The sequence below is a fragment of the Chaetodon trifascialis genome, chromosome 3 (genome assembly GCF_039877785.1).
Source record: "Chaetodon trifascialis isolate fChaTrf1 chromosome 3, fChaTrf1.hap1, whole genome shotgun sequence".
Taxonomy (NCBI): domain Eukaryota; kingdom Metazoa; phylum Chordata; class Actinopteri; order Chaetodontiformes; family Chaetodontidae; genus Chaetodon; species Chaetodon trifascialis.
This window is the reverse complement of record NC_092058.1, coordinates 16140855-16168454: the sequence shown is the minus strand read 5'-3', so window position 1 is coordinate 16168454 and position 27600 is coordinate 16140855. Positions and strand designations below refer to the sequence as shown.

Sequence of the window (27600 nt, the reverse complement as noted above, 5' to 3'; positions counted from 1 at the left end):
TTAGCGTTTGCCTCTACAGTTCCTAAAAGCAGCACTGACAACTGCCTGACAGCACCGACAGCCTTTAGATAATCCCGTAACATCATTTAGAGAGCACGAGAGTCCGTGAAAGAAAAAAAAAATTTCGATGAAAATGCAAGAAATCGCCTCATTTTGTCCCGCCACTCTATCATCTCTCTCTCTGCTCAGCCTCCTGGGTTGAACCATGGCAATGAAAAGAGGGGGTGTCTTTGCCATAAATGCGTATTTTATGGTCACAAAGGTTTATACTGCTAATGATGAGTGATTTTTAATGATAATTACGTGATATATGTACATGTGAAATTTTTGAAGCGTTATCAACATATGCAAATCAGTCTTTTAAAAAAAACCTCAACTCCTCCCACCTCAGGAGGCGAGAATGGTCTATCCGGGAAGCATGTTCCACTGTTTGGGGAAATGCTATAAACAAACTGTCTTTCCTGTCAACTTGAACGACTCTCTCGTTTTACGTTTCAGGCCATTGCGACTGTGAAAAGCACATTTAACACCTCATCCTGAATAGCGACGTTTTTCGTGTTGTCGTGTGAACCTGCTGGACCACAGTCTCGGTGTATGTGACCCGGAGGGAGGACGCTTAGGCTTGACAGGTTTTTACAGATTGTGTTGACTGTAGCTGCACCGCTTTGAGAAACCATGTCTGATCTAATCCTGGTGCTCCTGTTAGTCGTGCTCTTGGTGTGTTTGATTGTGACTATCGGCGGCTTCCTGCTGTACTCGGGACTACTGTCGGACGTGATTATAAAGACCGGGCCACCTCCTATCAGAAATGTGACCATTGCTTATAAATTCAAAGAGGGATCATACAAGGACTGCGGTGCACTTTACACTGAAACCTGCAGCATCGGGCCAAAGTTGAGCACCATCGGTGTTTTCTACGATGACCCCAAGCAGGTGAGACCCCAGCGTTCAGTACCTGTTAGTCTAAGCACACAGCAGTGAGTCTGTGTTTACACTTGACCTCATGACACAACCACAAAACCCAATGTACTTTGTTTCCTGATAAGATGTAACAGTTAAGATATGCTTCATTTGACCTGGACAATCTTAAAGGTCACACAAAAACTAAGATTAAAACTTAGATTTACACCGTTTGAGTGAGATCTGATGAGTTGTTATTGTGAATATAATGTATTTAGCAGCAGTCCAGGCATAAGATCTTGGAGATATGAAAGTATAATATAGACGGGCTATAAAATGTCATGAAGTTGTAAAACGTTCCTGTCACAGTTTCCCAAGCAACCAAGCATCTTTAAATTGTTTTTTTTCCAGGCAACAGTCCAGGACCAAAATATATTTCACATACTCTCATGTATGACAGCAAATTGTCACATATGAGAAGCTGAAACCAGCAGCTGTTGTGCATTTTTGCTAAATAACGATTATTTTCATTGGCGATCAATCTGTTCATTGTTTTCTCGATTAATCAATAAGTTGTTAGGTCTATAAAAAGTCAGAATGTGGGTCCTGATTCAACAAAAGGGGAAAAAGTACAGCGTTATTGTCAGTACTGTCAGTGTCCAGGACTAGAGTGGTACAACCAGAGGAAAAAAAAAGATGCTGATTCATTGTCTGTCCATCGTCACCACTAATCATTTAGCTCAAAAGAACTGTTTCACAATCTCATTGAGTGTCTAATGTGATTGTCTGCTTCGCAACAGTGATGTCAGAAAGTCAAGGACATATGTATGCAAGTGTAAAGTACAGTTTAACTCGATGTAATTGGGTGTAATTCAGCCTGTGTGGCTCAAGGGGTTAAATGCACAAGCAGCCTTTTGAAGGAACTGAGGCTGAATGATGAAACCAGTCAGCTGTTCAGTGCCACGTTGCACTGTTGATATTTTTTCCCTCTCATCTGTGGTTCCACGGTGCTCTGACTAAAAGATGGTAACCGGACTCCAGAGTAGAAGGGCAAACACAGCCTCTTCACGTGTGTCTGAAGAGAACTGCTGGATGTCTGAAAAAGTACACTTTATGCTCGAAGTCTAAATGTCTATGAAATGACAGTCACACTCCAGTGAGAGGCAGCGACCCCCCCTCTGTCATCCTGATCCTAATCCAAAACCAGATTCGGTATAAATGGGTTGTTCCTCAGCTGAGATCTCTTTTTGTTGCCTGCTTTCATTTCGCATTCCACCGTTCATCACGAGTTGTGTTTTTAGTCAACAAGAGATGTCTGCACAACAGCTGCTTGTTAGACGAGAATGTTTGTAGAGTTCCCAGCTGATGTGGGCAGAGTACACACACATATGGCGTGTGGTAAGATAAAATATCTCCGAGGCACAATCTAGCCTATTTATGGCTTATTCCTGGATTTAACAGGAAAAATTAAGTGTGCAACGCTCGGTCTGCGCTTTGATTAGCTTATACTGAGTCAGTTCTGCTGACATTTCAGTGCTGAGTCTGTTATGGTCGGGTGAGTTAAGCCATCTGACAAACAGTATGGCAAAATGGAGGCTTCTGGCACGTCAGCCGAAAGTGCACAGTGATCTGGGCTGGGTAGCTGACAAGGGCCACATACTGTGATGTTGGGCAGCTTAGTTTGTGTTACGAAGTCTGTTGAGTTTCATGGTTTCTGACACTATATGATCACTTCTTAAGGTAAGATGCAGTGTTCAGCCATAAGCAGCTGCTGTGCCAAGTCATAATTTTAGTTATCCTTTGTGGAATAAAGCATGTGGCACGCTGTCTGTCTGTCTGTCTGTCTGTCTGTCTGTCTGTCTGTCTGTCTGTCTGTCTGTCTGTCTGTGTACCCCTGCCAGTTTCTCTGCAGCATGCTGTCCTTTTAGTGGAAACCCTGACTGTGAGTCATACCAGTGGAAAGTTGTGGCAAGAGGCTCACTGAGGAGCTTTTAAAACTTTTCTGCTGCTGTCAGAATTTGTGGAGAGTCTTGATCATAAGGGACCATTATAGGATGTTCAGAGGTCTCTACATGGGCGGAGAGATTTATTTACGGACGCGGATTTGATGACTCTGTCCTCTGTGTCCATTTTGACATGATCTGATGTACGGACATCTGACCTCCTTGTGGAGAAAAATTAGTCATCACAGAAATAAACCAGGTGTGAGAACATTCAGATTCAAAGTTTAGGAGCTCAAAATACAAACGTGCAATCAGACTTTGACTTGTAGAACAGGAAACAGCCAGAGAAGCCAGGTCCACTGACGCAGAGAAAAAAAAAAAGCCCAGTCATTGTGATAGCTAAACATTTCTATTTGTAGTAATGAGTTAAAGCAAATGTTTATACATACAGGAGTAAGCTTTACAGTCTTGACTGGGCCTTTGTGACGGAAGCTGTGAAGGGCTGTGATCATAGCTGATTGTTTTGTTTTGTGATATGAGAATTTGTTGTCCTTAGTGGACAGAGGCCACCAGTCTGTAAGTGAGGTAAAATGGGAGAGATGCCGTATGTCTGAACTTTGGCCCAGATAGAATTTCTAGAGAGTAGTAATACTTGTTTTTATATGACTCTGTCCTAAAGTCCATTGCAGTAATTAAAGAATACATGTGGACTGTTGGAGGAGGTCAACTCTATGTTGCCATGTTTAGACTTGACCTCAATACTTGCGGTGGCCTCTTCATCCAGTGTAAGCAGCAGCTACATCTTTTCACTATGCTACCATGACCTTGAGATGGCAAAAGTGTTCAATGACACATGTAATAATGGTGCAGAGCAGTCAAATCACCAGTTCAGAGCGGAGAAAAAAAAAATCAAATGGTTCTTGTTGTCAGGATTTATTTCAGGAAAAATCAACGTTTGAAACTCCATGTGTGGATGTTTCTGCAGTCGTTCTAGCAGAGCTGAATTTCCCTATAAATGGGTAATTAATGCCATGTTGCATACACAGTGTCTCTGTACAGCCTGAACCACATCAGGTCTCAGATATGCAGTCATGGTCAGAATCACCTTCTTTAAGTGGTTACCGTGCAGATGGCTGTTCATTACATTTAGAAGGAACAGAGACACTGCTCCGATGGTTTCATCCACCCTTGTAAGCCTGCTGGTTTAATGTACACCACAGCCACTAGATGGCAGTGTTAGCATTGAAATTGAGTTGTGTGGGAGGTGGACGCATCCTCCAAACCACATTGATCTTTATGCTTAATTTATTACCATGGCACAAGTAATGTGACTCAACCTCTTAAAATTCATTCAGTCAAAAACGAATTTCATCATTTCAGATGGAATTTCAAACCTACACAAGTGGCTGTGTAGTAATTGGTCACTGTGATGCCACACCAGTGGTTTCCACTCGTGGTTCTAGATCCAGAGTATAGCTGGTTTCCAACAAATTGCAGTCATTTGCATTCACCCTGCATTCAAGTTGTAATACAGCCCCTGTTTAATGACTAGGATGAAAGCCAGCAGGACTCTGTGTCCAGAGGACCAGCTTTCAAAACTAACTACACCAACGGATCAAATTAATCACAGAGTGTGGAGAGAGCAGGCTGCTCTGTTTTAGTGACTAAATCCACTGTATATTTGTCAAGTGAGACAGCTCTTTGGACAGCTGTGGACTGTTTGATTTCACTAGTCTGCACTGGTAAAGGTGGGTGGGGTGGGCTGACATCCTCACCTCGCTCTGCGGAGCCACTTGAGGCAGCACCAATTAGCACGAAATCAAGTAGCTCCTCTTGATGCCTCTTGCCTGCGTATGTCCATTCATGCATGTATGTGTTTGCATACTTCTAATCATCATCGCTTATTGTCACAAAGGCCTGAGGGATTGAACAGTTTAGCAGTTTGGCTCACAGGGGTCAAGTCAACTGGACGCTGACCCGCCACATGGGAGGCTGTACTTAAAACTCACCAAAACAATTCAAGGCAGCGTTGCCTCAGGCTCTGCTGTAATGGGGCTTTGACACGAGTATTGAACAAATCCCAGACTGGATAAAGTGAAAATCTAAATCATTGAATTCCCGGGTTGCAGCCCTTTGTTGTGTTGGAGAATGGCAAGGAGTAAAAAATCCACTGGCAGGCTGCCTGTCTGCAAGTAATCTCCAGAGCAGAAGTCATTAATGAGAGTGGGCAGCAGTGAATGCTCAGAGGCCAGTTTGTGTGTCACGAAAAAAATAAAAAAAAACTACCAGAGAGTAAGAAACAAAAACAAATGTAAGTTTAGTGTCCAAATAGAAGTAGTAGGTTTATGCATTTATTTAAGCGTTACGCTGTGTGCAGTGGATATGATCAAAGTCTGTCCATACTTGGTCGATCTGCACAGCAAACGCAGCCGCCTCTGACACTGATAACATGTTTGTATTGAGGCTAAACCAGAGCTGCTGTTTGGTTCATCCTCTGATCTACTGAATTCCCACTTAGCTTTAGCTTCAGAGGCAAACCCGCTCCCTGTGACAAGCAGGAGAAAATGAAATGTTGTGTAGACGTACATGGGAGTGGCAGTGAGAGATGAGGCGAGGCGTGGGACTGCCTTGGAAGAGGGTGTCTAAATTGGTAGGAGTCTGACTCACCTTGAGAGTCTCGCAGTGCTCCAATTCATCAATCGGAATTTCAGATCAGAGCGCCGAGCATCGCCGCACTCCCAGTCAAATTTATTAGCATTTTACTGCCGCTTGTCTGTCGGCCGACAGCAACAACATGAAAGGGGGGCTTCTGGCAAGGAGTTGCCGCTTTTAAAGGTGGATATAAAATGAGAAATAAATACGCTGATACTCTGAAGTCTGGTCCCACAGGTCTTCAAGTCAATATTATGCAAGATTGTGAACATGCCGGCTTTTCCTATAGCAAAGCACCCCATTAATGTTTATGGACATCTCTACAGTGAGTGAGATGCTGCAAAACCAGGAGGCAGAAAGCCAGAATCTATTAAACGGGGAGATGCTTTTTTCTCCTGCAACACAACTGTTGAGTGTATTTTTAAGATGCCGTGTTGATCCATTTTCCCAAATTGCGCAGAGAGAAAGACGTTACTCTACAGGCTGACATGTTCCGATTAGTCTGTGAGACAAGATGGTGAAGAATGGCTTTAAATCTTCTGCGCCATCAATCCTGTGACATGTATTGGCTCTTCACCCTGTGTTATGATGCGCAGGATATTGGATTACACAGGCGAATGTTTATCAGAGCAGCTTACAGAGAGCAAGGAGGTGGAGAAGGAGAGTTGAACATTTGTAGAGAAGGAAGCAAGCTTATGCAGAGTGGAGGCAGGAATTGATTCATATCTCCTATTAGAGGAGATTATCTCCCTGCTCTGTGACATCTGGCTGGAGGAGTGCCACACTGTGTCCAGCTGGCCAAGGAGTGGTGAACCAGCACAACAACTGTGGCGAAGGAAAACTGTGTCCTGCCTCCAGCAGGCTGCTTATCCTCGCCAGTAATTATACATGCCAGAACTCCCAGGATGCCATGTGTAATTACCAGCTAAGTCTGAGCACAGCCTAAAGGCACCGAGCTGCACTTGGTGAAAGAGAGACAGAAAAATAGATTTCCACTGGCTCCTGACTCAAGGGGCCATTGGGGGGCCCACGCCTCGTCACTGCTGCGGATATATAATCTGATTTAGGTGCTTGAGGGCCCCCACCCCACCCCCCCCCCCCCCCCCCCACACACACACACACACACACACACACATACACATTCAAAGGAGGACATATTGATGTTTGCACTTTGAAAATGTCGTAATTTTCATGTATCAGTCAGTGTCATGGTTGGTTTTTCTTGGTGCCCAAATTGTAAAATGAACCTAACTGCTTCCTTTGCTAAATCAGTGAGCGTAAATAACTGCATCACTGCAATTGCTGCTCCATTAATTGAGCTGCAAACCGCCCCATCACAGCATACCTGTGGTCCCAGTGCTCTGCAGCCCAATTAGTTTCAGTTCCCTTCCTGGTGACTGTGTCTCTGCTGCCTCGTCTGCCTGCGGGGGGGCGGGGGTGGTTTCCAATCAGCTCAGACAGGTTATCGCCCTGACACACTGAGGCGAAAGGCAGCTCTTGTGGAGAGATTGCCTATCCCGTAGTCTTCTGTTCTTCTTGCTCCCCATGTGTCAGGTTCTCTGCTTGTTCATGGACGCTCCCTAAACACCATCTGTCTCGGTGTTCCAGATATAGAAAGGAAATGATGCCGTGAACCACTGAACAGAAAGAGAGAGCTCCCAGAAAAGGCAGCCATGTGTGTTGTTTGTGTGATGTATTTATCCAATGCGGATGGACTATAGATGAGTTCTGCTTTTTTTTGGGGGGGGGGGAGGCTGTTACGTGCTCTTCACGAAACAGCGTGTTCTTTATGAATGCTGCATTTGCTGCTTGTCATGCTCCACTGCAGATGTTGATGTGAAGATGGAGTGGAGGTCCAGAGAGGCTCCAAATCTGCAGATTTATCGACTGCAGTGCAGTGAAGGACCCTTGTACAATCACAGCCTCTTAACTCCTTTCTGGCATCATGGTAAACTCGGTGTGCCAACAAAAGCCTGAAGGGCAAGGCTGATGTGTTGCTCACAGGCATTTTTTGGATTTCAATGGCCCTCTTCAGTTGTTGACTCGCATACTACAAGGCAACATAAACAGCAAGAGAAACTTATTGATTTGAAGCTCTTGTTGTCTCTCACAGCAATGCTGCTATGTTGACTTTACATACTTTGTGTGGTTTGTTTAAAGAGAGAGCTGATCTTACACTCTCTCAATGTTAATCGCTCCCCCTCTGCTAATTTAGCTTTGCATTTTCAGCCGGCTGGCAGTTGTGTTTTAATGAGCGTGGTAATGGTCCTCGGTCAGGCAGAGTGTGGCACGCTCATTATGATCTCTGTCTTTAAGTTACAGTAGGGCAGAGTGCTGGCCGCTTGCCTTGTTGGTCCCTGTCCTCTCTAACCTGCTCACGCTTCACAAATGACCGATTGTAACCAGGGCTGGTGCTCCAAGCAATGCTTCCCAAGTGGCGATCGCTAGTAGGGAAGAGATGCAGGGCCAAGTGGAGGAAAGATGAAGAGAGTAAATCCTCATTACGTGGCAGCTAATAAAGAATTACCTCTGTCTGCTGTACCTTTTTATTGTTGGAGAGCCCTCATCCATCAAAAAAAAGGCCCTCAAGCAAAGAATTGCTTTTGAAATTACTTTCTCTCCCAACAGATCCTTGGAGACCTGGCTTAGGGGAATCAGGTAGAGCTGGGGATGGCCCCATTTGTGAGGGGAAGCCATCTTAGAGTCCCGCGAGCCCTGAGTTGGCTGTATATTTCCTTTTTTTTCCCCATTAATGAGCTCACTTAGCATAGGGAAATACAGAAAATGAATGTTTGCCTTAGACGAGCCCAGCAGAGACATATTCAGATGAGATTAAGCATTCCTGTAAATCTTTCAGATAGCTTCAGCGTGCTTTCAGAGGACTTTACAAGTCACAGTTAACTGAATTGTTTTTTTGCAGCTTGGCACAGAAAGGCAATATGTCAGTGTTCAGTTTCAGAGGTGAAGGCTCCACAGGCTTCCCATTATCTGACTCTCTGCTTCTCACCCCCGGCCAAATCAAAAGCCGCAGTTGGCTTTCCTCGGCTACCTGTGAGAAATGGAAACGCACACTCTCTTTCAAAACGCGGCTTTGGCAGCCGCTGACTTTTGGAGTGCCGCTGCCCGGCGTGGACAGCATCTGAGAATTTCTACCTTTTGCAGCGTTCGAATTTTTTAGACTCCAACAAAACAACTTTGGTGGGGAAGCCAAGACAAGTACATGGAGTGGTGTTCCTCTCTTTCCTAATTGCCTGGAGTCTCTGGGGTGTGTTATCTGGGGGGAAGCAGAGATGAGATGCAGTCAGGGCTGCTGTTTGTTCCTGCCACTGTGTGGGATGTGAATGATAGCTGGAGCCCTGAATGATATCATTAGTGAACTACTGGTTTGGCTAACACACTCTAGACTATCAGTGCGGAGAGCATGAGAGATAGCGAGATGGTAAGATACTGAAGCTAGACTGTGGGAGGACAGTTGTTATCCCCTCTGTGTTTGAATGCTTATTGTTGCGTCTTATCGTAGACCGCCAGTGTTGACGCGGGGCCGCTCTGGACGGCAGGCTTGTTGACGGCCCATACGTTTGATGCATTCATGTAGGAGAAAGGGTGATGCAGTTGTTTACAGGCCATGAAACAAAGGTGCTGAACAATTATATGAGTATGGCCTGTAGGACGAGGTGGTCTGATATCGGGATGATATGATCATATTGTCATGTTACTGTTTGACAAAATGATTCTGTCCTGATAAATACAGTTTATTATTTTTGTGGATTCAAGGTTCACCTGTTTGAAGAGTTTTGTTCGATGTAATGATAACAAGTCAATTCCAGTTTCATGTGTCATTTTGGTAACACTTTATATTAAGATAAGCACATATTCACCATTAACTTGGTTTGCTCATTAGCTTGCATATTTGTAGCATATTGGCTCTTTATAAATTCTACAGCACTTATTAAAGCCTTATTCTGAGGGTTATTAAGGGTTAGGTTATATAGATAATTCATGTACAACAGTTTCCTTACTTCGTATCAATCAAAAACTCTTAGTTAATGGCATAGTCGATGTAGAATATGGTCATACAGAATAAGAGTCAATGTGTTGCTAATATGCATGCTGATATGTGTACCTTGATGTAAAGTGTTGCTATGTGTTGCACGCATTTCACAGATCATGAGTAATGTAGACGTCCACCGCTGAGTTGTGAGGCTGCACTTAGGCACAGCGATACTTTGAGTTAAACGCTCATGTCAGCATGCTGACATGCTCACAATAACAATGTAATGCAATGATGACCATGTCCATCTTTAGGTTTAGCGTGTTAGCAGGCAAGTACAGCTGAGGCTGATAATGTCATTTTGCAGGGAATTAGTCATGGACTCGAAGTATTGGACGCATTGAAATTTTGACCTGATGGTGGCGTTGGATGAAAATGAAAAGCGTCATCAAAGAGATTTTAATTCATCCTGGTGTTTATATCAGTTTTATGACAATCCTTCCTGTAGTAAGAGGAAAAGTCACATGATCATGATCTTACTCAAAACTCCACCGTCATGTTTTGAAATGTCATTTCTTCAATATATGTTTTTAGGATTTAAAGCAGAGAGTAGATAAGTGTCTTCATGATGATTTATTCTGACAATGCTTACACAGCCACTGTGTCAGTGTTTTCAGTGACTCATTGCTTCATTGTCAATAGACGTATTATATTTCATGCTGCCATGAATGGATAATTCCCTGTCAGAAACAGGTGATCTGTGTTCTCTGACTCACTGTCGAACATGGTGGCAAGGGTCTTTGTCAGGTGACAGTAAAGATCATCTGCTCATGCTGAACAGGCGCTGTCAGTCATTATTATTACCCACATGATGCAGACATGAAGAGGCCATGAGGGCTAGGGGTGGGGTGATCAAACAGATTTATCTCAGCCGGGGAGTCTCACCGGCAGCCAACTGCGTTGAATTACGCTGGAAAAGCTGCTTTGTGAACAAAGTAGGACAGTGGGAGCCGTGCGGTGCAGTAGCAACACAATGCAGTCGAAAATATATCTGAATGTGAGAAATGAGATGGAGAAGAAGCGAAGGTTGTGGCTTTGAGATGTGATAATTATGCGAGGATGCCAGGGACATGAAGATGAGTGTCGCTGGCTCCCATCTGTGCCCTCTCAGTGCTAGCCCTTCACAGACTGCCACTATCACAGAGCAGAGAGCAGCAGCATGTTTTAGAGGACCACACCAGGGTATGTTTTATCCCTTTTACTGCAAATCGCATATACTCTATTTATTTTTTTTTACTTTTAAGGGTGTTAATCCTGCCTTCCAGACAGCCACCGGTTCCCAATTGTCAGTGCAGAATAAAAAAAAAAGCTACTTGCAGAGACAAAACTGAATTGGGAATTGTATCACACTGAAGATTTTGTTTGCGTCAACATCACTCATATGTGTCTCTCAGCATATTGGCAGTTCTCAAGTCAGATGGAGTGATTACAATTTATTCTACCCGTGCCTGCCGAGAAGTTAGGAAACATGTACTTAGACATCTAAAATACCATGGCAACATCTCGCAAATGGTGGGCTTAAACGTGTAAAGTGTACTGATGTGATTTTTAGTAAACTGACAAAAAGGTGCAAAAAAGCCAGTTTAGTCCTTTAGCAGCAGCTCCCACTCTCCATCTGAAGCTCTACAGACACGCTGCAAAGTGTCTGCAAACAGATGTGAGTGGGAGAGTCTCTGTCAGATCCTCCTCTGACTGACAATTTGCTCAGAGATTGTGATTGCTGTCTCTCTCTCATCTACATGCAGACATGTGGGCACATTAAAAAACATTGTGGTGGTGGCAGAGACGCTTTGTAGTGAAGGAGATAGAACCTCCACGTCGGCCTCTAATGTGCTCTCCTCCAGCATTATCAGGCGAGAGGAACATTCCCTGCTCGTTCCAGGGGTGCGGCTCTGAAGCCAAGACTATAAATTCTGGAGTGTTATTGACCGAATGCGTCAGTATTAATATTGTGGAGACTTTTCAAGCCTATTCGTGAGTAGTTCAGAGTCTGGCATCATGACACGAAACGGGGGCACTTATGACTATCCAATCAGCGCCACTGGCGGCACTAATGTTGTCTAGTGCTGAGAATCTGAGGAGGAAACGGTCGGACCACCACGGCGATGGTAAACTGACAATGTAAACATAATATGTAACGTGTTCACAATGCTGTCTGTTATCATGCAAACACAATTGACTTGCAAAATCTAAAAGAGTCATTCATTGTAATAGCTTTGATAATGTTTGCACGGAGCGCAGTGTGACCGTTTCTGCCACGCTTGACTTGACAGTATGAACTGCCGCATATGTGACCTGGCTGTGGGAAGTTTAGCAGAGCTGGCAGCCCACTGTCCGGTGACACTTGGCAGACGACACGAAGGCGTAATGTCTCCACGAGTTTAAATCAAACGACTTCTAATCTTACTTCCACACATGTGCTGTTTTGTGCTGCTATAGCATTAACCGCACCAGTCGCCTGTTGTTATTAGTACTTACCTGTCCTACAGAAACACACTGTTCCTCCGACAGAAGCCGGCCGACCTGCTGCGTGTTTGATGTGTGTGTTTGAGTTTCTACCTGTGTGAGGTGACTCACTGAAGGTCTTTAAGTGGATTTGTTCCATTCTTTCCCTCTCTCTGTCCACTCAGAGGCCGTCAGAGAAATGTCGCTACGTGGTGGGCAGCGTCCTGTGTGAGGGGGAGGACGAGCCGGATGAGGAACTGCAGAAGACCTATGAGAGGTTCGGCTTCAAGGTGTTTTCTCTGCCTGAAGTGAACCACGCTGTGACCACCAGCTTCCCCTGCACCACCCCTCTGTCTCACGTGCTGGGACCTTACAGGGTCTACCCCAGGATTGCGTCCTACATCGAGGTACAGATGATATGACACAGTTAGCCTGATGTGGATATATCTGTGTCTCAGGCTCGTTCAGCCACATAGTGTCAGGATTTATCTCTTACTGAAAAAGGATGCCTGAGAAACACGGGTGTAAAGGCTGAGCAGTGTGCATGTCTCCAGTGTTTACAGCTTGTCTCCACGTTTCAGGAGAATGTTTCTTCTCATAGCAGTGACTCGTGGCTCTGTGCCCCTCTCACACATGAAAAAATAAGGCAGGAGTTTTCTTCTTCTTCTCTCTTCCCAGTCTCCTTTTATCGCAGTGGATGGCAATCATCTTGCAATCCTATCTGTCCTCTTTTCTGCTTCCTTCTTGTCAAAAGACCCTCACTCATGTGTTGTTTAATTCATCACATGAGCAGATGAGGTCCTTAAAGTGGATTAAGAATAGATGAAGTAGTAGGAAATGAAGGTACGTCTGAGTCCCGCGGCCCATATGCTGGGCTCCATGTCCTCAGGACAGGCCTCAAAAAGCTATTGACATTTACAGATGACATTTACCCACATGGATTCATTTAGGGGCATCCCACTGCATGAATAATGCTCCACGTGTGCTTGTATCTGAGTGCATGCACATGTGTGCTTGAAAGCCTGTCCATCTGTTTGTTTAAGCTTCTGTCTCTTCACAAGAGGTAAAAAGTTCCCAGTTCCCACTCAGAAAATGAACCATGATGTGTTCTCGCATTACCTTCTGTGGGTGGAACAAACTTTTCTTTCTCATATTCATGACAGTGGAAGACGGCGGGCGTTCACACAAAACCGTACGATGGCGAGAGGAGTCACATTTGAATGCTGAAATTCATTTTGGGAACCTTTTTGTATATTATCAATAAACTGCAGTGCTTGAATTGCCTGCATAAAGCCGATGCGTCATCACCATGTGATGGTGCCATTATGCCATAGGAGTCGGGCTTTACTGTGTTGAGTCCTCCATCTGTTGTTGTGTTGTGACGCGCGCAGGAAAGTAAAGGGAGCAAGGACTCTGCCGGTGGCATCGTTATTGGCTGTATTCAGCTGTGCCAGCATATCAAAGCTATGCTAAAGATAGCTTGTGTGTCATAGAAAGGTCTCCGTTGTATTGTTGACTTTCATTCTGGTCTTGTCTCTTAGTTTCTTTTCCTTGGGTAGCTTAAATGCTTGGCACTGATGACAAATTTTGGATTTAGCAATGTGTTCCTTTGTTCAAACAACACAACAGCTATAGAATATATGATTTGGGATGAGCTTGGAAATGAATATTAACAATGTCTTTTGCCGCCTAATTTGGATTGGCTAATTTTCCATATACAACAGTCCTTGTGATTGTAGACTGCCATGTGTCTCCTCTGATACACCAGCTGCTACTTTTCACCTGCCCTGGGGGTATTAAACCCATATATCAACCCCCTGCAGCCAGGCAGCTGGACTAACCTGCAGGAGTTGCTAGTGCACCAACAAGGAAACAATCCCTCACCGACTTCCCATCCAGCAAACACTAACAGCTGTTTTTGTTGCCGTCTGGGTGAGCTGGAAGAGCTGCAGCCAGGAACCGAACTCTGGTTGCATTAGAAAATTAAGCTAAAAGCCAGCTGTGATGTGTGATGTTTAGCAGTACACAGTTAGAGCTGCTCTAGTGGGGATGACTTTATGCTTTTTTTTAATGAAAGTTTTCAATTGTACATATTTAGGTTGTGGTAGTGATATCAGTCCTGGTCTACAAATTCTTAAAGGTCCAGTGCGTAGGGGCAACATGGCGTACCCTGTAGATCTCATTCTAAGGCACAGGTGTCAAACTCATTCCACAAAGGGCCGAGTGGCTGAAGGTTTTCTTTCCAACCAAGCAGCAGCACACCAGACTTGACTCATTTCATTAGCTGATCTCAGTCTTCAGACAGCTAATTGGTCAGACTGCATGCTCTTGATTGGTTGGAGGAAAAACCTGCAGCCACACTGCTCTTTGTGGAATGAGTTTGACACTCCTGTTCTAAGGTAACAAAAACACAACAATCATTATTTTCTGGTGATTATACACTAATGAAAACATAATTATCAATATTATATTCCATTTCTGCCAATGCCCCTAAATCCTACACACTGGTCCTTTAAAGACCCACTGCCTGCTCAGCTTAACGTTTGCCAGCTTTCCCATCTATTCTGCAGTTTGGTCTCTGCGGCACTATGCATACGGTAACACCCGACATCAGAGGGCAGGACAATCTCTAACATGTGCACTGACACAGACTAAACAGTCTGAAGGCATAGGAATAGCATCTTTCCGTGTTAAAATTAAGTAGCATTCCCTTTTTGGCTGTAGTGCTGTTACATAATCATGGCCAGTGTCAGCGTGCATCTTATGTGAGCGTGCAGCTCTGGTTGTCAAGCTAGCTGATGTCACTGTGGTGAAAGCATCAGTTTTTACTCCCTCACACTTGTGTGCTATAAGGCAGACATGCTTGTCGCAGCCCATCACTTGACCTGAGTGCTGTGACAGGTCGTTAAGGGGCTGCTCTTATACAGGAGATGGGCTAATAACAGACTAACATCCAGTTTGAGTTGTGGAGTGGCAAGTGCACTATGCATACCAGCTACAGCGAGGCTAATGAATAATGGAGCATGGTTTAGAGAGGCTTGGTTAGAGGGTGGTAAGCGAATGTGCTAGAAATGTGTGCCTATATACTGTATGTATGATTAATTGAGTAGGTTTGTAGTACGAAGGACTTTGAAAGGAGGGAAACGCTTGTGTGACGTATTGGAGATTTTTCTTAATCTACTGGCGAGTTTATGCACATATAGAGAAATGGAACCTGAATCCTGCACTTGGTGGCAGTGCAACAAGCTATAATATTGTGATCTTTTAAAGCAGATATGTAATAGATAAGTGGCCACCTCGCACATGTCTTCACCAACTCCTGAGGGAAATATGTGGCGGCAGCTGCTTTATACTTCACTACGTTCACCAGCGAGTCGCTAACTTTGAGGGTGATTTGGTGCCGGGCACGCAGCACACAGCGGGTGTCTTTTAATGCTGCAGGTGAAAATAATGGTGATGAGAATGGCGGACTGAACCAAAACCGTAAAGTTGGGGCACGACAAAAATTATTTGCAAAACCACACTGAATACGCACCAGAAATTATTACCTGACTCTGTATCAGCTCGTATGAAAGTATGGATCAGTGCAGTTTTAAGCGTACAAATCCACGTTCTATCTACATGAACCAGAGCTGCCAGCGAGACAGGGGAGCCCAGACTGGTGAGGTGGGCTTAATGTCTGGCCCTGTGCCCAGCCTTCAGCCTCAAAGTGTTTTCTCAGAGACTCGGGTGCACCTCCCGCCTCTGCGGTGCTTCACTTATCAGACAGCAGGTTAAGTGTAACTGCCCTTTCTCACTTGAACACTTTCTCTCCGGTTCAGCAGTGCCATCTCCACACCAGCTTACCTTGCCTTATCTCTCCCATGCACAACACATAAGCTAATACACACACATGTGCACACACACACACACACCCACCCATAAGTTGGTGTAAGTGCGGCTTAAAAGATCTGAAGTAGGTGATAGGTGTTCAGTGTTTTTAATCCTGATGTTTTTGAGTGCTGGCAATAATCACAGGGTATCAGTGGGTTCGTGGTATCAGTTGAATGTCTGAAATCTTGGTAATTCAGCTCAGCAGCTGTATATTTGTGTCAGTCTAAATGTCAGCAAGTAAGAGAGTGGGTGTGATCGCGGGATGCTTGGGATTGTATCATCTCCCAGTTAAAAAGGCCGGTGGTGAAAGACGGAAAAGTGAGCAGATAAAGAAGTAGCTGTCACACTATATTAAAGGATTTGGTCAAACCCTGTTTGATCTTTTGTGAAAGCATCTTTTCAGGATCTAAAGAATGAAAGCAAACAGTCATTGGGGTGTTATTTTGGTGGCTGCGTCAAACAAAACAGCAGAAACAAGATGAGAGGCCGGTAGCTCCCGTCCATTTAGTAATCCACTCATCTGAATCAAGCCTAAAGCATCATAAAGCATCATTATTTGTCCCTCATGTCTCTCTGTACACACGGGTTTGTTTGCCTCGCAACAATTAGAACGTTTCTCTAAGACATCCAGAGTAACTCGGGTTTGTATGATTTACATGTATTCTAGTTATTGTTTGTCTCTATAGCTGCTCTCATCGTGTGTATAGAAGAAATATGTTATATATGGAGTAGGAGGAATCATAAGCAGTGCTGACAAAACAGTCACACTTACGGCTCACAAAAAACTTTACGCTGTATCAGCATTTAAGCACTATATTCTCTTTTTTTCCCACTTAGTATCTAGAAAGAAAGTCCAGGCAGTTTACCACTGTCACAATGATGAATAAGAAGAATATTGTTTTGAGCTCAGCCTGAATTAATAACATCACCATATGGCCCCACCACACACAATATTAGGTGTGTGGGTTTGTTGCGTTGCCAATTGTGCAGCAGGTGAAGCTGATAATGTGAGAGTTTTTGTGCTTATGAGCTGAACAGCAGTTTCTTGGTGGGGGCTCTATAGTCCTGCTTGAGGGAGTTCAATGCTACAGTTTTTAGGATAAACAACCTGCCTGATCTGAACCCAAGCGGCGCCCATAACCAACACCATGTTCAGACATACAGTATAACTGTCAAGACTCACAAAGAGCGACCTAATGATGAGTTTGAGCCCTGTTCATTCAACCTCCGCCAAGGGAGTCATGTTTGTGTGATTGTCAGCAGGATTCTGGAAAACCTGCTGGTCCTTTGTGGAAGGCTGGGCCAAGGAAGGCCCCATTAAATGTCAGAGGGGATCCGAACGATGGGGCGGATACATGAATAATTGTTCATTTTGGTTGACATTACGAGATAGTGGTGGAGTAATGCCATACATCTTAAACTCCAGTAGTTGGTGGTAAAGTTCAGTAGTGCCAAAACATCTGGAGAAGTACAGTAACCTCATGTCACAATCCACATTCACGGTACCAGTAATCCTGTGGGGTAGCCGATACGTGTAGCCTCTCAAACGTCATACGGAAGGCACTTTTTCTCAAGATAAGGTCTGGCTCATGCAGCTAATTAGTCTAATAGTTTTGGAACTATATTATATTATGTGTAATGGTTGTGCTTGCAGATGTGCGTTTCATAGAGTGAACTATTGGCCCTGGTGGAGGTCTAGTTTTTTATGACACAGGAGTAAATCGATGAGCAAGGACTAGAGGGATTCTGTAAGACCCCAAGGTATTAATAATTAATGTAAATGAGGGGCAAATGTGCCTGCTGTCTCTGCAGTCATTTGTTTATTTATTTATTTATTCACTGTTTTCTAATGAGAATACTGCTCGCTAGCGTTTGAGCATTGACATGCCCACAACAACCGGCAAGAGGTGGCGTCTAGATTTACCGTCATCACATAGATCCACCGTCAAGAGTTGGAGTGGGTGACAGAGGAGGAAGCTGCCGGACAGACCTGGTAAACAACCGAGCATGCACTAATGGTGAACCACAGGTGAACTGGGGACATTTGGCTGTGGTTCGTGTCCAGCAGGTCTTCACCTCCAGAGGGATCCCAGGCATTGGGAGAGAACGGTCCTCCATTTAGAGAGTGTGCTCTTAAAGCTTTATTAGTTTTTTAGGGAACAGCAGTGAAATTCCTGCTTAACTATAATACACAGTGTGCCAAGCTTATACAGTCTATTTTATCGTCTGTAAAATCACGATAAGTCAAGATAAAAATCTGTATTACCGCCATGTATCTCCCACTGTGCTGAGGCTGAGTTTTGATGTTATTTGCTGGCAAAATAGAGGTGACTCCCGTTTTCTCCTCTTTAGTCAGCGGCACCTTCATGCTCTACCACTGCAGAGCGTTGATTCCTCACCTCCATTCAACTCATGGTTTATTCACCAGCCACTCTTCTCCAGCTTCTTTGATGTTATTATTTGTTGAATTAAATATAGAGAATTTGTTTTGCTTGTCCACAGCATCTATATTTCATGCAATGGCCTGATTAGGGGTTAACCAGTGGAACTGCGCTGATTTCAGGTGTGTCCACCGTGTAAACAACAACTGAGATGCCCTTCGCTCTGCTTAGATGCCGCTGTGGCTGAGTAGAAGTGTGTGCTCAGTCACTGCTTCTGCACTGTTAACAACCGTTAGCCAAGCGGATTCTGAACTATGGAGGTGTATTGTTGGGATTCTCCTTTACAGTCAGTCTTGGTTTCTAGAAAGCTCTATTTTTAGCATGTTGTGTCTTCTTTGTGCGTCTGTCTTCATGTCAGTCTTTGCGTCTTGTACCAAGTGTGTGCAGCTCATAAACTGCTGTCTGTCAGTCAACCAGCAGGATTGTGAATGAGGAATAAGGACACTCCTGTAAAACAACTGCGCTTCCACCACCCATTGTAGCGCAGTTCTGTCTCTCTGCGTCTCTATCTCTGCTCAGCAGACATCCACAGAAGCACGCATACACACACACCATTTATTAATAATAACCCTAAATCATGTTACATGGTTATAAAGCCAATTATTTTCCTCTCAGAGCCAGGTAAAGGAATCCTCCCACTCACCGCCTCACATCCCAGCATTTCTGAATACCATGCCTTATATTACAGCTCTTTGTCTGTTCTCTAGTTGACAGCTGCGTTCAGGTACCAATGCGAGGAATGAATTGTTAAGCAGATAGCATATTGACAGTACACACGCGCACGCACACACACACACACACACACACACACACACACACACACACACACACACACACACACACACACACACACACACACACACACATACGCACGCACGCACACACACAAAACCCTCTGGGCTCATAGATAGTATAGCTTCCTAAAGGCTCTGTGTGTTTGGGTACAAGGGCATCTGATAATCTATTCAGGACTATTTTGAGGTGTTGTTCAGAGATGGTGTTTCATTCCTTTTTGTCCTGCCTTTCCCACCTCTCTCACTGTACAAACTACACCATAATGCAATATGCTAATAGGCTTTCTTTTCCTAATTATTTCGGATGGATGCTGGCTGTTCTCAGCAGCAGAGGGGGCTTAAGAGACAGTTAACAGGTAATACCTTAACACATGGAAAGAAGGCGATGCATCTGAGTGCAGATACCCAAGTTGAGCCTTGCAGTAAAGTATTTTAGAGGAATAGTTTTGGGAAATTTTGCTATTTTTCTTACTCACCCACAGTTAGACGTACCTATGCCTTGTTACATGTCTGCACGCAAGTTGAAGCTCACTTTATGGATGTCTGTGGGATCCAAAAGAAGCTCCCCTGCACGTGGCGCCTTCAAACTGCAAGCTGGCAATTTTAAAAATCCATATATCTGTTTAGATTTATGAGTTTGTCTCATCTGAGAAAAGTAGAAAAAATGCTTAACATTACACATTTTTACAAAACTGTAATTATCCCTTTAAATGTCGTAAACATTTCCCTTCTCCTGTGCGTCCTACCAATAGAGCACAGCACCCAAATGCAGCACTGCTGTTCTGCACTGTTTTGTCTGCAGTATCATCAGCCATGATGAGGTTTTACACGGGTCTAAACGGACCCTCCCAGCTCCTTTTTTAAGGCTATGAGAACTTGAAACCAGCCCAAAGGGAAATGGAGGCAGGGGGGAAGGCGTGGCAGGATTCTACATCTTTAATGCCTCCTAGGCTCAGGGCGCAGACTCCTTTAACTGCTCTCTGTTCAGCGATTTCTGCGTGGGACGGTGCAGAATGGCAGGGGTTGTGGCTGCAATGGCATCAAAGCACAGAAACGCAAAGTGAGAGTCAATAAGCGACGTGCGAGTGTGTGAGCGAGCATGTGTCTCTGTGACTGATTGCTTGGGAGCTCGGTGAAAATTTGAGTTAGAGGAGGCTCATGCCTGTCTGCCCTTTGTGTTTGTGTCTGTGTGCTTTACAGTGCAGGCTGTAGTGAGGGCGAGATAAGTCTCCTTCATTATTAATGCTGTCATTTCAACAGCATTGTTCCCTCTGTTCCATTTTTATTGGTTAACACTCCTTGTTTCTTGAGGGCTCTCAATAATAATAACCTTATAATAAAAGAAAGCAGCAGTCCTGAGGTGGAGGCAGCCTCTGACCTGCCAGTCTTCATATCGTGTGTTTACCATTAATATGCCTTGTTATCCCTTCATTCTGCCATTTGACAGTCTGTGGAGGAAACGCTTGGCTGTAGATGCACATGGCTATATTTAGACACCAGTGACGCTGATGACGGTTTCATCACTTTTTTCTTTTTATTTCCCATAAAGAGTGGGCTATGATGTGCTGAAGCCGTGTGTACCCACTGGGCTCTCCCCAAAATTTCATATAATGCCTGTTTTCCTGCGTGCTGTGCCAGACTCTCTGAGCTCTGCTGCAGCTCTAATATTCTGTTATTGTCTGTTTTTCATCCACAGCCTTGTCCTCGGTTACATCTAAACCTCACCCGCTGCTAAAACTCCTGAAGCCCAAAAAAAATGTGTCGCATCCTTTTCCTTCTCTAAGAGAACCAGTCAGATTTTATGCATTTGATGATGAAAGTTTTCCTTTTCCAGCGGTGAAAAGTAACAAAGTATATTTACTCCAGTACCCTACTTAAGTACAATTCAGAGGTACTTGTACTTTACTTTCCATTTTTGCTATCTACACTACATTTCATAAGGAAATACTGTAACTTTCCCGACATTATCTATTTGATAGCTATCAGTAAACATTACTTTCTATGCATTTTACAACATCAACACATAAAATTTAGAGCATTTTCTATATTAAACCACCCAACAGTGTATAAATAGTTAAATTAGCTCCACCTCAACCAGATACAACATTGAACTGCAGTGTACCTGCTAATGCACCAGTAATCATAATCCAGTAATATGCTGTAATATGTGTAATAATACTACAAGATGTCAGGAGCCATTCTGCTTAATGTGTACTTTATGTACATTTCTGCTGCTCACAGTCATTTTACTTGAGTAAAATGTTTTTGTTTTTAGTTTTACAATGTGGTATTACTACTTTTACTTCATAAAAACAATCTGATTACCTCCTCCACCCCTGGGCTTTCCAATCTAATCCCCTTATATGCTTATTTTTTGTTCCAAAAACTTTCAGAAACTTTCATATTTGCTGAAACATTTATTATAGTAATGATACAATGTGGTGTTGCAACATCCATGTTGTGGCACAACGTGACAGTGGTGATGAAGGCGGTATACCCCCCCCATCCCCACCAGGAATTCACATAATAGACACGGCTGCTGACCACACACGGTCCAGGTACCAGGTTTCAATCTAGTCTTGCTGTTAAACTAATCATCTGCTGGCTGTGGTCTCATGTTCAGCGAACCCACATGGCAGTGCGATTGATCCAAAGATGCCAAACTATCAGCCGTTCCTTTCAAAGTATTTACTCGCACCTTTAAAGACGATGGTGTAAACAGTCTCAGGCTTTAATCGGTCTGGTATACATGTAACGTTGCTCTGTGATTCCTATTCTTAGTGACAATCCAGTGATGCAGTAAGTGAGCTTGATAGCAGGCAGAAGTGTTCGCGGTGTTCTTATTGATTCCTGCTTCCCTCCAGCTCTGGGATACTCTTCCCTCTGAATCTCCAGCTGGGCATCACACACCATGCCGCCAATTAGACTCTTTCTTGTGAGCGCACTCTGACAGGTAGCGTTTTCACTGTTGTGTTTGTGACCTGTGTGGTTTTTTTTTGGTCTTTCTTCTCGACCGTGTGCACACTCCATGACCGTCGAGCACAGGGTTAAATCGGCCTCCTACGGTTTTCTGACCCACTCATCCCCATCTGCATTGACATGTGAATAGAGTTTGCTATGGCAATTTTGTCACTAAGGCATAGTGTATTTAGGTTTTTTTCTTTTTTATACAAAACTGCACGGAGGCATTTTGTGCATATGAATGGTTCAACATGTCCTTCAAATTCTGCTCACTTTTACATGTTCTTTTCAACCACTGAATAAATGCACAACATATGTTTCCTTGATATTCAGTGCTTTTTTTTTTCGTTCTTAGATTAAAAATTGTGCTCTGACCTGATACAGGCAGCTAATAATGGTCAGCTTGAATGTGTGGCTCTGCCCTCTTTCATTAGCAAAGAGAAAGACAGATTGAGTGTGAGACTGAGGCAGTGGGGGATTTGAAAACTGGAGAGTTTGGATGGCAGAGGCGCCGTGCATCCACAGGGTATCTGGTCATCGCCCATCTGGCTGGACAATCCCTCTCTGCAAACACATGTTCTCACAAAATCATGTCCGTGTGTGTCAAGTAGCTTGTTTATCAGATAGCTCAGTGAGGTTTATTGACTTGATTGCGTCCAGCTAAGTCGGCAAGGACATCTTGGCCTTTAAAAAGAAGTTCATGGCCTTTAAGAAGCGATTCACCACAGGAGCTTTGGTCTGAGTCTAAGTCTGTCTCAAAGTAGCAGACTGTGGAGGAGTGCGTTTATAAAGATTAGGCTTATCTTTGCATCATCATCCTGAGTGGAGGTAGTACACCCAGCTTAAACATGGGCAGGCGGCTCTGTGGCCGTCTCAAAGAGCAGAGCGAGCAGACATAGATGATTAAAGAAGAGCACTAGTGTCCTCTTTACCTCTGTAAGACAGCTGGCTCAGACTGGATGGAGCATATTCTTTCATCATTCTTCAATTATTTCTACCTGGAGTTGCCTCTGTTATTTCTGAATTACTATATTTATTTCTGTTTTGGTTTATTTTCTTTTTGTTTTGGATTGTTGGAAGGTGCCTGATGCTATCAAAGTTAGCCACAGATGGTTATGGGTTAGTGAAATGTCACATATCCATGTATCTTTAATTCTATTACCAATAAACTTGGATTTCTTGAATTTAGTAAATCACTTAAATCCTTTGTTGCACCCCAGACTGGACTATACTTACAAAATGTCACTAACCAACGAGCCTGGGCCGGGGCCAGACTGATCTAGTGGTGGAAGAAGTATTCAGATGCTTTACTTACGTCAAAGTAATTATACCATACTAGTTGTAGATGTAACCAAGCAAGCCCATGTAGCTCTGTTGAAAAGGAGAGGATCAAATCTGCCTGCCTGTATTTTAAATTCTCTCCACGGCCACGATTCTCACTTCAGTCAAAGGGCTCTATATTTGCCCACAATTGATGGTCAAACTTTGATCTCCACCTCACACGAAGGCCCGACCTCCAGGTCAGAAGCATATTGTCCTATGGACCACATGAATCCAGCCCCCCTCTATCAGTCAGTCATTCTGCCTCTCCGGCTGTCCCGCAGTGAAAAGGCCACGGTGCCTCGCCACTGTGGGTGAGCAAATATTAAATAGATGCCAGATTACTGAGAACGACCCCTCTGGGTGGAACATACGGGAGCTATTCCACAACCCTGCGGCTGTGGAGACGCAGGAGAAGAGCAGGGGCAGAGGTGTCAAAAGAGATCAGCTGTCTTCATATCCTAAAAACGTGTTCCAAGCATAGCTTTGGCTCTTGATTTTATATCCGTTGTTTTGCTGCAGACCTCTTCCTCTGTGAGTTTGTTTGTTTTCCAGTGGACGCACACTAAGATGCTGAGCTTATGTAAAGTAGCCACACAGAGATGCATCAGCCTTTGGGCACTTCTGTACCAAGAGCAAGAGAAAGGAGTAATGTTACTGGGGGAGATGGGGCATGCTGTGTTTATCTTGCAAAAGTGGTAATAATCTGGTAACAGTATGCTGGATGCTGTTTAAACGCAATTTGTTCCGCAGTGATACTGTGGTTCTTGTCTCCTTTATTTTGCATTCACAGTGTGTTCTGTTTGTTAAACATGCAGCATGCTTTCCATCAGAAGTTATTGCTATAATTACAGCGTGTGTTTGTGTGTGTATCTAAATGCACACACACAAAATACCACAATTTATGCTGTATTATGCATTTATGAGAGTGCAGAAAGGTTACTGACATAATGTTAGTTCTCTGAATACACTGATCTTCAAGGAAAGTGCCTCGATGTGCAGTGTTTTCAGCAGGTGACCTTCACCCCTAACCCAGACATCTATAGTAAAGACTACATCTGTAGCCACGTCTCCCCTAAAATATTGTGTCACACAGGTGGTTTGGTCATGGGATGTATTTCCAGCAGCACCTCCGCCACTGCATGTTGCTACTCGTCACTTTGATCATGAGGGTCACACTACTCCACAGTACATAGACTACAGTATGGTACAAGTTGAGTATTTAGAGTTTAGAGAATATTATAGATCCAAGATGAAACTGGCTGAAGGGTGAGACTGAGAGAAAATAGAAATCCAGCACCGCGGACAGCGCCGTGCATTTATCAACACACAGCACCGTGAGGCTGCAAAACAAAACCGAGTGAATTCAGAGGTTGCTGGAGGCAGAGTGACAGAAGACGTCGCATGTCTGCAAGTGTGTGTCCTGCTTGTTCCACAGGTGTCTGATAAATTGATCATACTGGCTCCCTTTTGTTGCACTTATGGATGATAAGCCCTGTTGTGGTTAACTCCAGTAAAATATATCCTGAAGTCTGTCAGTCCCCCTGCTGTGGGCTCTGCTCTGAGGTTACGCAGCTGTCCGCTGTCTGTGTGTGACGAGCTCAGCACGCCCTCATGCAAACAGGCAGAGACAGAGAGAGCTCAGGCAGAGATGCAAAAAGTCACTTTTGTGACCCTCCGTTCCCTCATTATTTTTGCTCTTTTCCAGAGGACATCCATGTTCACATCCACTTTGAAGTTCCACTGCTGTGCGGTCGGAAATGAGCGTGTGCTTTGACATGCAAACCAAAAAGTGGCTGTTGTCGCGTTTATTTCTGCTGTGTGACGGTCAGATCCATCCATACCGGGTAGAAGTGTCCAAAGCTAATCATCGTTGTCAATGTAAATGTTATCTCGACCCCATATGGAGATCATTTTATCACCCAGCCCTAGTCGGGGCGATTGATTCTAACTTGCACAAACGTCAGTCAGATACAGGATCAATGAGTCAGATAGACTAGACTCAACATATTCAACTTAACAGCCCCTCTGTCCCCGCACTCTCTCTGCTAGGAGACGGAGAGGGGGGATGGCAGCTTAATGAAGGGGATGCGTTTTGGTCATTTTGCTAACAAATCACCTACTGGGTATCTCAATGGAAACCTGCCTTCTGTTTTTTTAATGTTAATGTCTCCTCATTCGCTGTCTTATCGCTGTCTACCCCTGTCCATCGTTTACAGCCACCTTGAAAATCATGCTAATGTACAATTCTGAAGAATGCACACTAATTTACAGACAGCCAGCATTTATCTTTTTCACGTGTAGTACACTGTTCAACACTTTCATGAAGCTGGGAGTGTTTGAGAGCTATCGAGAAGTGTTTAAACCTGCAGCTAAATGGCTTTTAGTAATCAAACTACTGATGCTTCAGCACAGATGTTATGTCAGAGGCATTAACAGCAGCGTCAGAGAAGCTCTCCTATCAAGTGCAGTTGACAGCTTTGTCACAGGCATTCTTGCTCACAGGAAGGTGGGCTGTGTAACAGGGAGATTCTTCCTTGTTATATTAGAGATCCATGGTTACATTCAATAACATTACATTCTTATTTCTGACTTCACTGTCTAAAAACTGGAGCACTGGGCTCTCTGAAGCTGAACCTCCAGCTCTAATAAACAGAGGAGGAATAATAAGTTAGACAGCAGCCACGCTGAAAGTGTGGAAATGTCTCACATCTGGATGTGGGATTGAACTGTGTAGTGAAGTTGATTCCTTCCACATAAGACACATAAGATGTGGAAGAATTCCCTTATTTGTCACATTACACACAACATGCATAGTTGAGGAGGGACACGCCATGTAATTGTGAAATTCTTTCCTGCTCTTGCATGTTTTTAGTGGGGGTATTTTTATGGAGGATACCCCAGGTGAACACATGGGAGAACATGCAAACTCCACACAGAAAGGCCCCTTATTTTTCCTTGAGCAGCAGGCACCAAGGGCATGGTGGAGGACACACCCACAGCGGGATTCAAACCGGGGACCTTCTAGCTGTGAGGCGACAGTGTTACCACCGAACCACCGTGCCACCTAAAGCAGAGGTTGGAGTGGGATTATCAGATCAGAACAGTCTTGTTTACCACAGATTACTGCCTCTTTTGACACAGACTGAGGCGTCTGTGCCAGCGCAGGAAACACTATATAACAGAATATATATATATTCACATACCTAAAGAGACTATGTGCTCAAATATGTTGTATTTTGAGAAACGAGCTTATACAATAGAATCACACAGAAAACATTTGAGACATAATAACTGTAACTCTGTGTTGAGACTGGAGGTGCTTCCAGAAGTGAAGAACTCCCTCTCAGAGCGACCGACAGATATGGAGGTGCACAGCGGTGAATCCTGATAGCAGGGCTAGAGTATTTTCTCCTCCCACCATCAGTGAGCAGGGGATTCAGGTACGATGCGAGGAGTGTGGGCAGGTGTCACTGGGACGAGGTGCTCTGTATCTGTTTCCTGGCTCCGTTCACAGCTTCCCGAAGTGATGTGATGTCGTATATTAAGATAAAACGCTGAATCCCCTGTGATCAAACCTGAGCTTTCACCTCCTTTTGTCCTCATCAGTGTTATCCCGTGGCCACCTCCCCCTCGCCAGCATCGCTGCCCACTTGCTGCTCTGGCATCTTAGGGGGAATTAAAGAGGCTCAAAGAGAGGAAGGCCTCGCAATAGATGCTGTGTCATCTCTTGTGAAAGTAATTGTCAAATAGCTTCTCTGCTGCCGCGTCCTCCCGGTCTCTGTCCCAGGCGGCTTCTTGTAACCTCCATGAGAGAGGAAATGTCATCATGCTTTAAATGGGATTAATAGAAGTCCTCAGGGAAACAATATCAAAAAGAATATAAAGACAGAGATAAGAAAACAAAACAAATAGAAATACGTGAAGTTAAATGTCACTCCAGACCTTCTCCATGAAGGTTATCAAGAAGTGTTGGCAGCGTTGCAGGTAGACTGAAAAATATATAGACAATATGGATAGATGTATACACAAATTGTCAAAGTGGGCAAGCTATTGTAGCACAAGAGGACACAGTTTACCTGCTTCGTCTTGACTCATAATGGTGTTTGTTGAACTTTGTGACCTGGTGTATGGTTTCGGATCGGCGTCCCGTCTCTGGCAGATTGTTTTCCAAAACTTTTGCCCTGCTGCAACAACACCTCACCTGAAAAATTCATCTA

At 44.2% G+C, this 27600-nt stretch overlaps 1 protein-coding gene across 1 annotated transcript in view; it reads left to right on the top strand.

The window, feature by feature from the left end:
• Positions 1 to 399: 399 nt before the first annotated feature.
• Positions 400 to 27600, top strand: part of tex264a (testis expressed 264, ER-phagy receptor a) — a 68175-nt gene continuing 40974 nt past the window's right edge. The window contains exons 1-2 of the mRNA XM_070959419.1: positions 400 to 933; positions 12177 to 12398. Of these exons, the coding sequence (XP_070815520.1) occupies positions 676 to 933; positions 12177 to 12398 (480 nt within the window). The 5' untranslated portion in view covers positions 400 to 675. The remainder of the gene's footprint in view (positions 934 to 12176; positions 12399 to 27600) is intronic.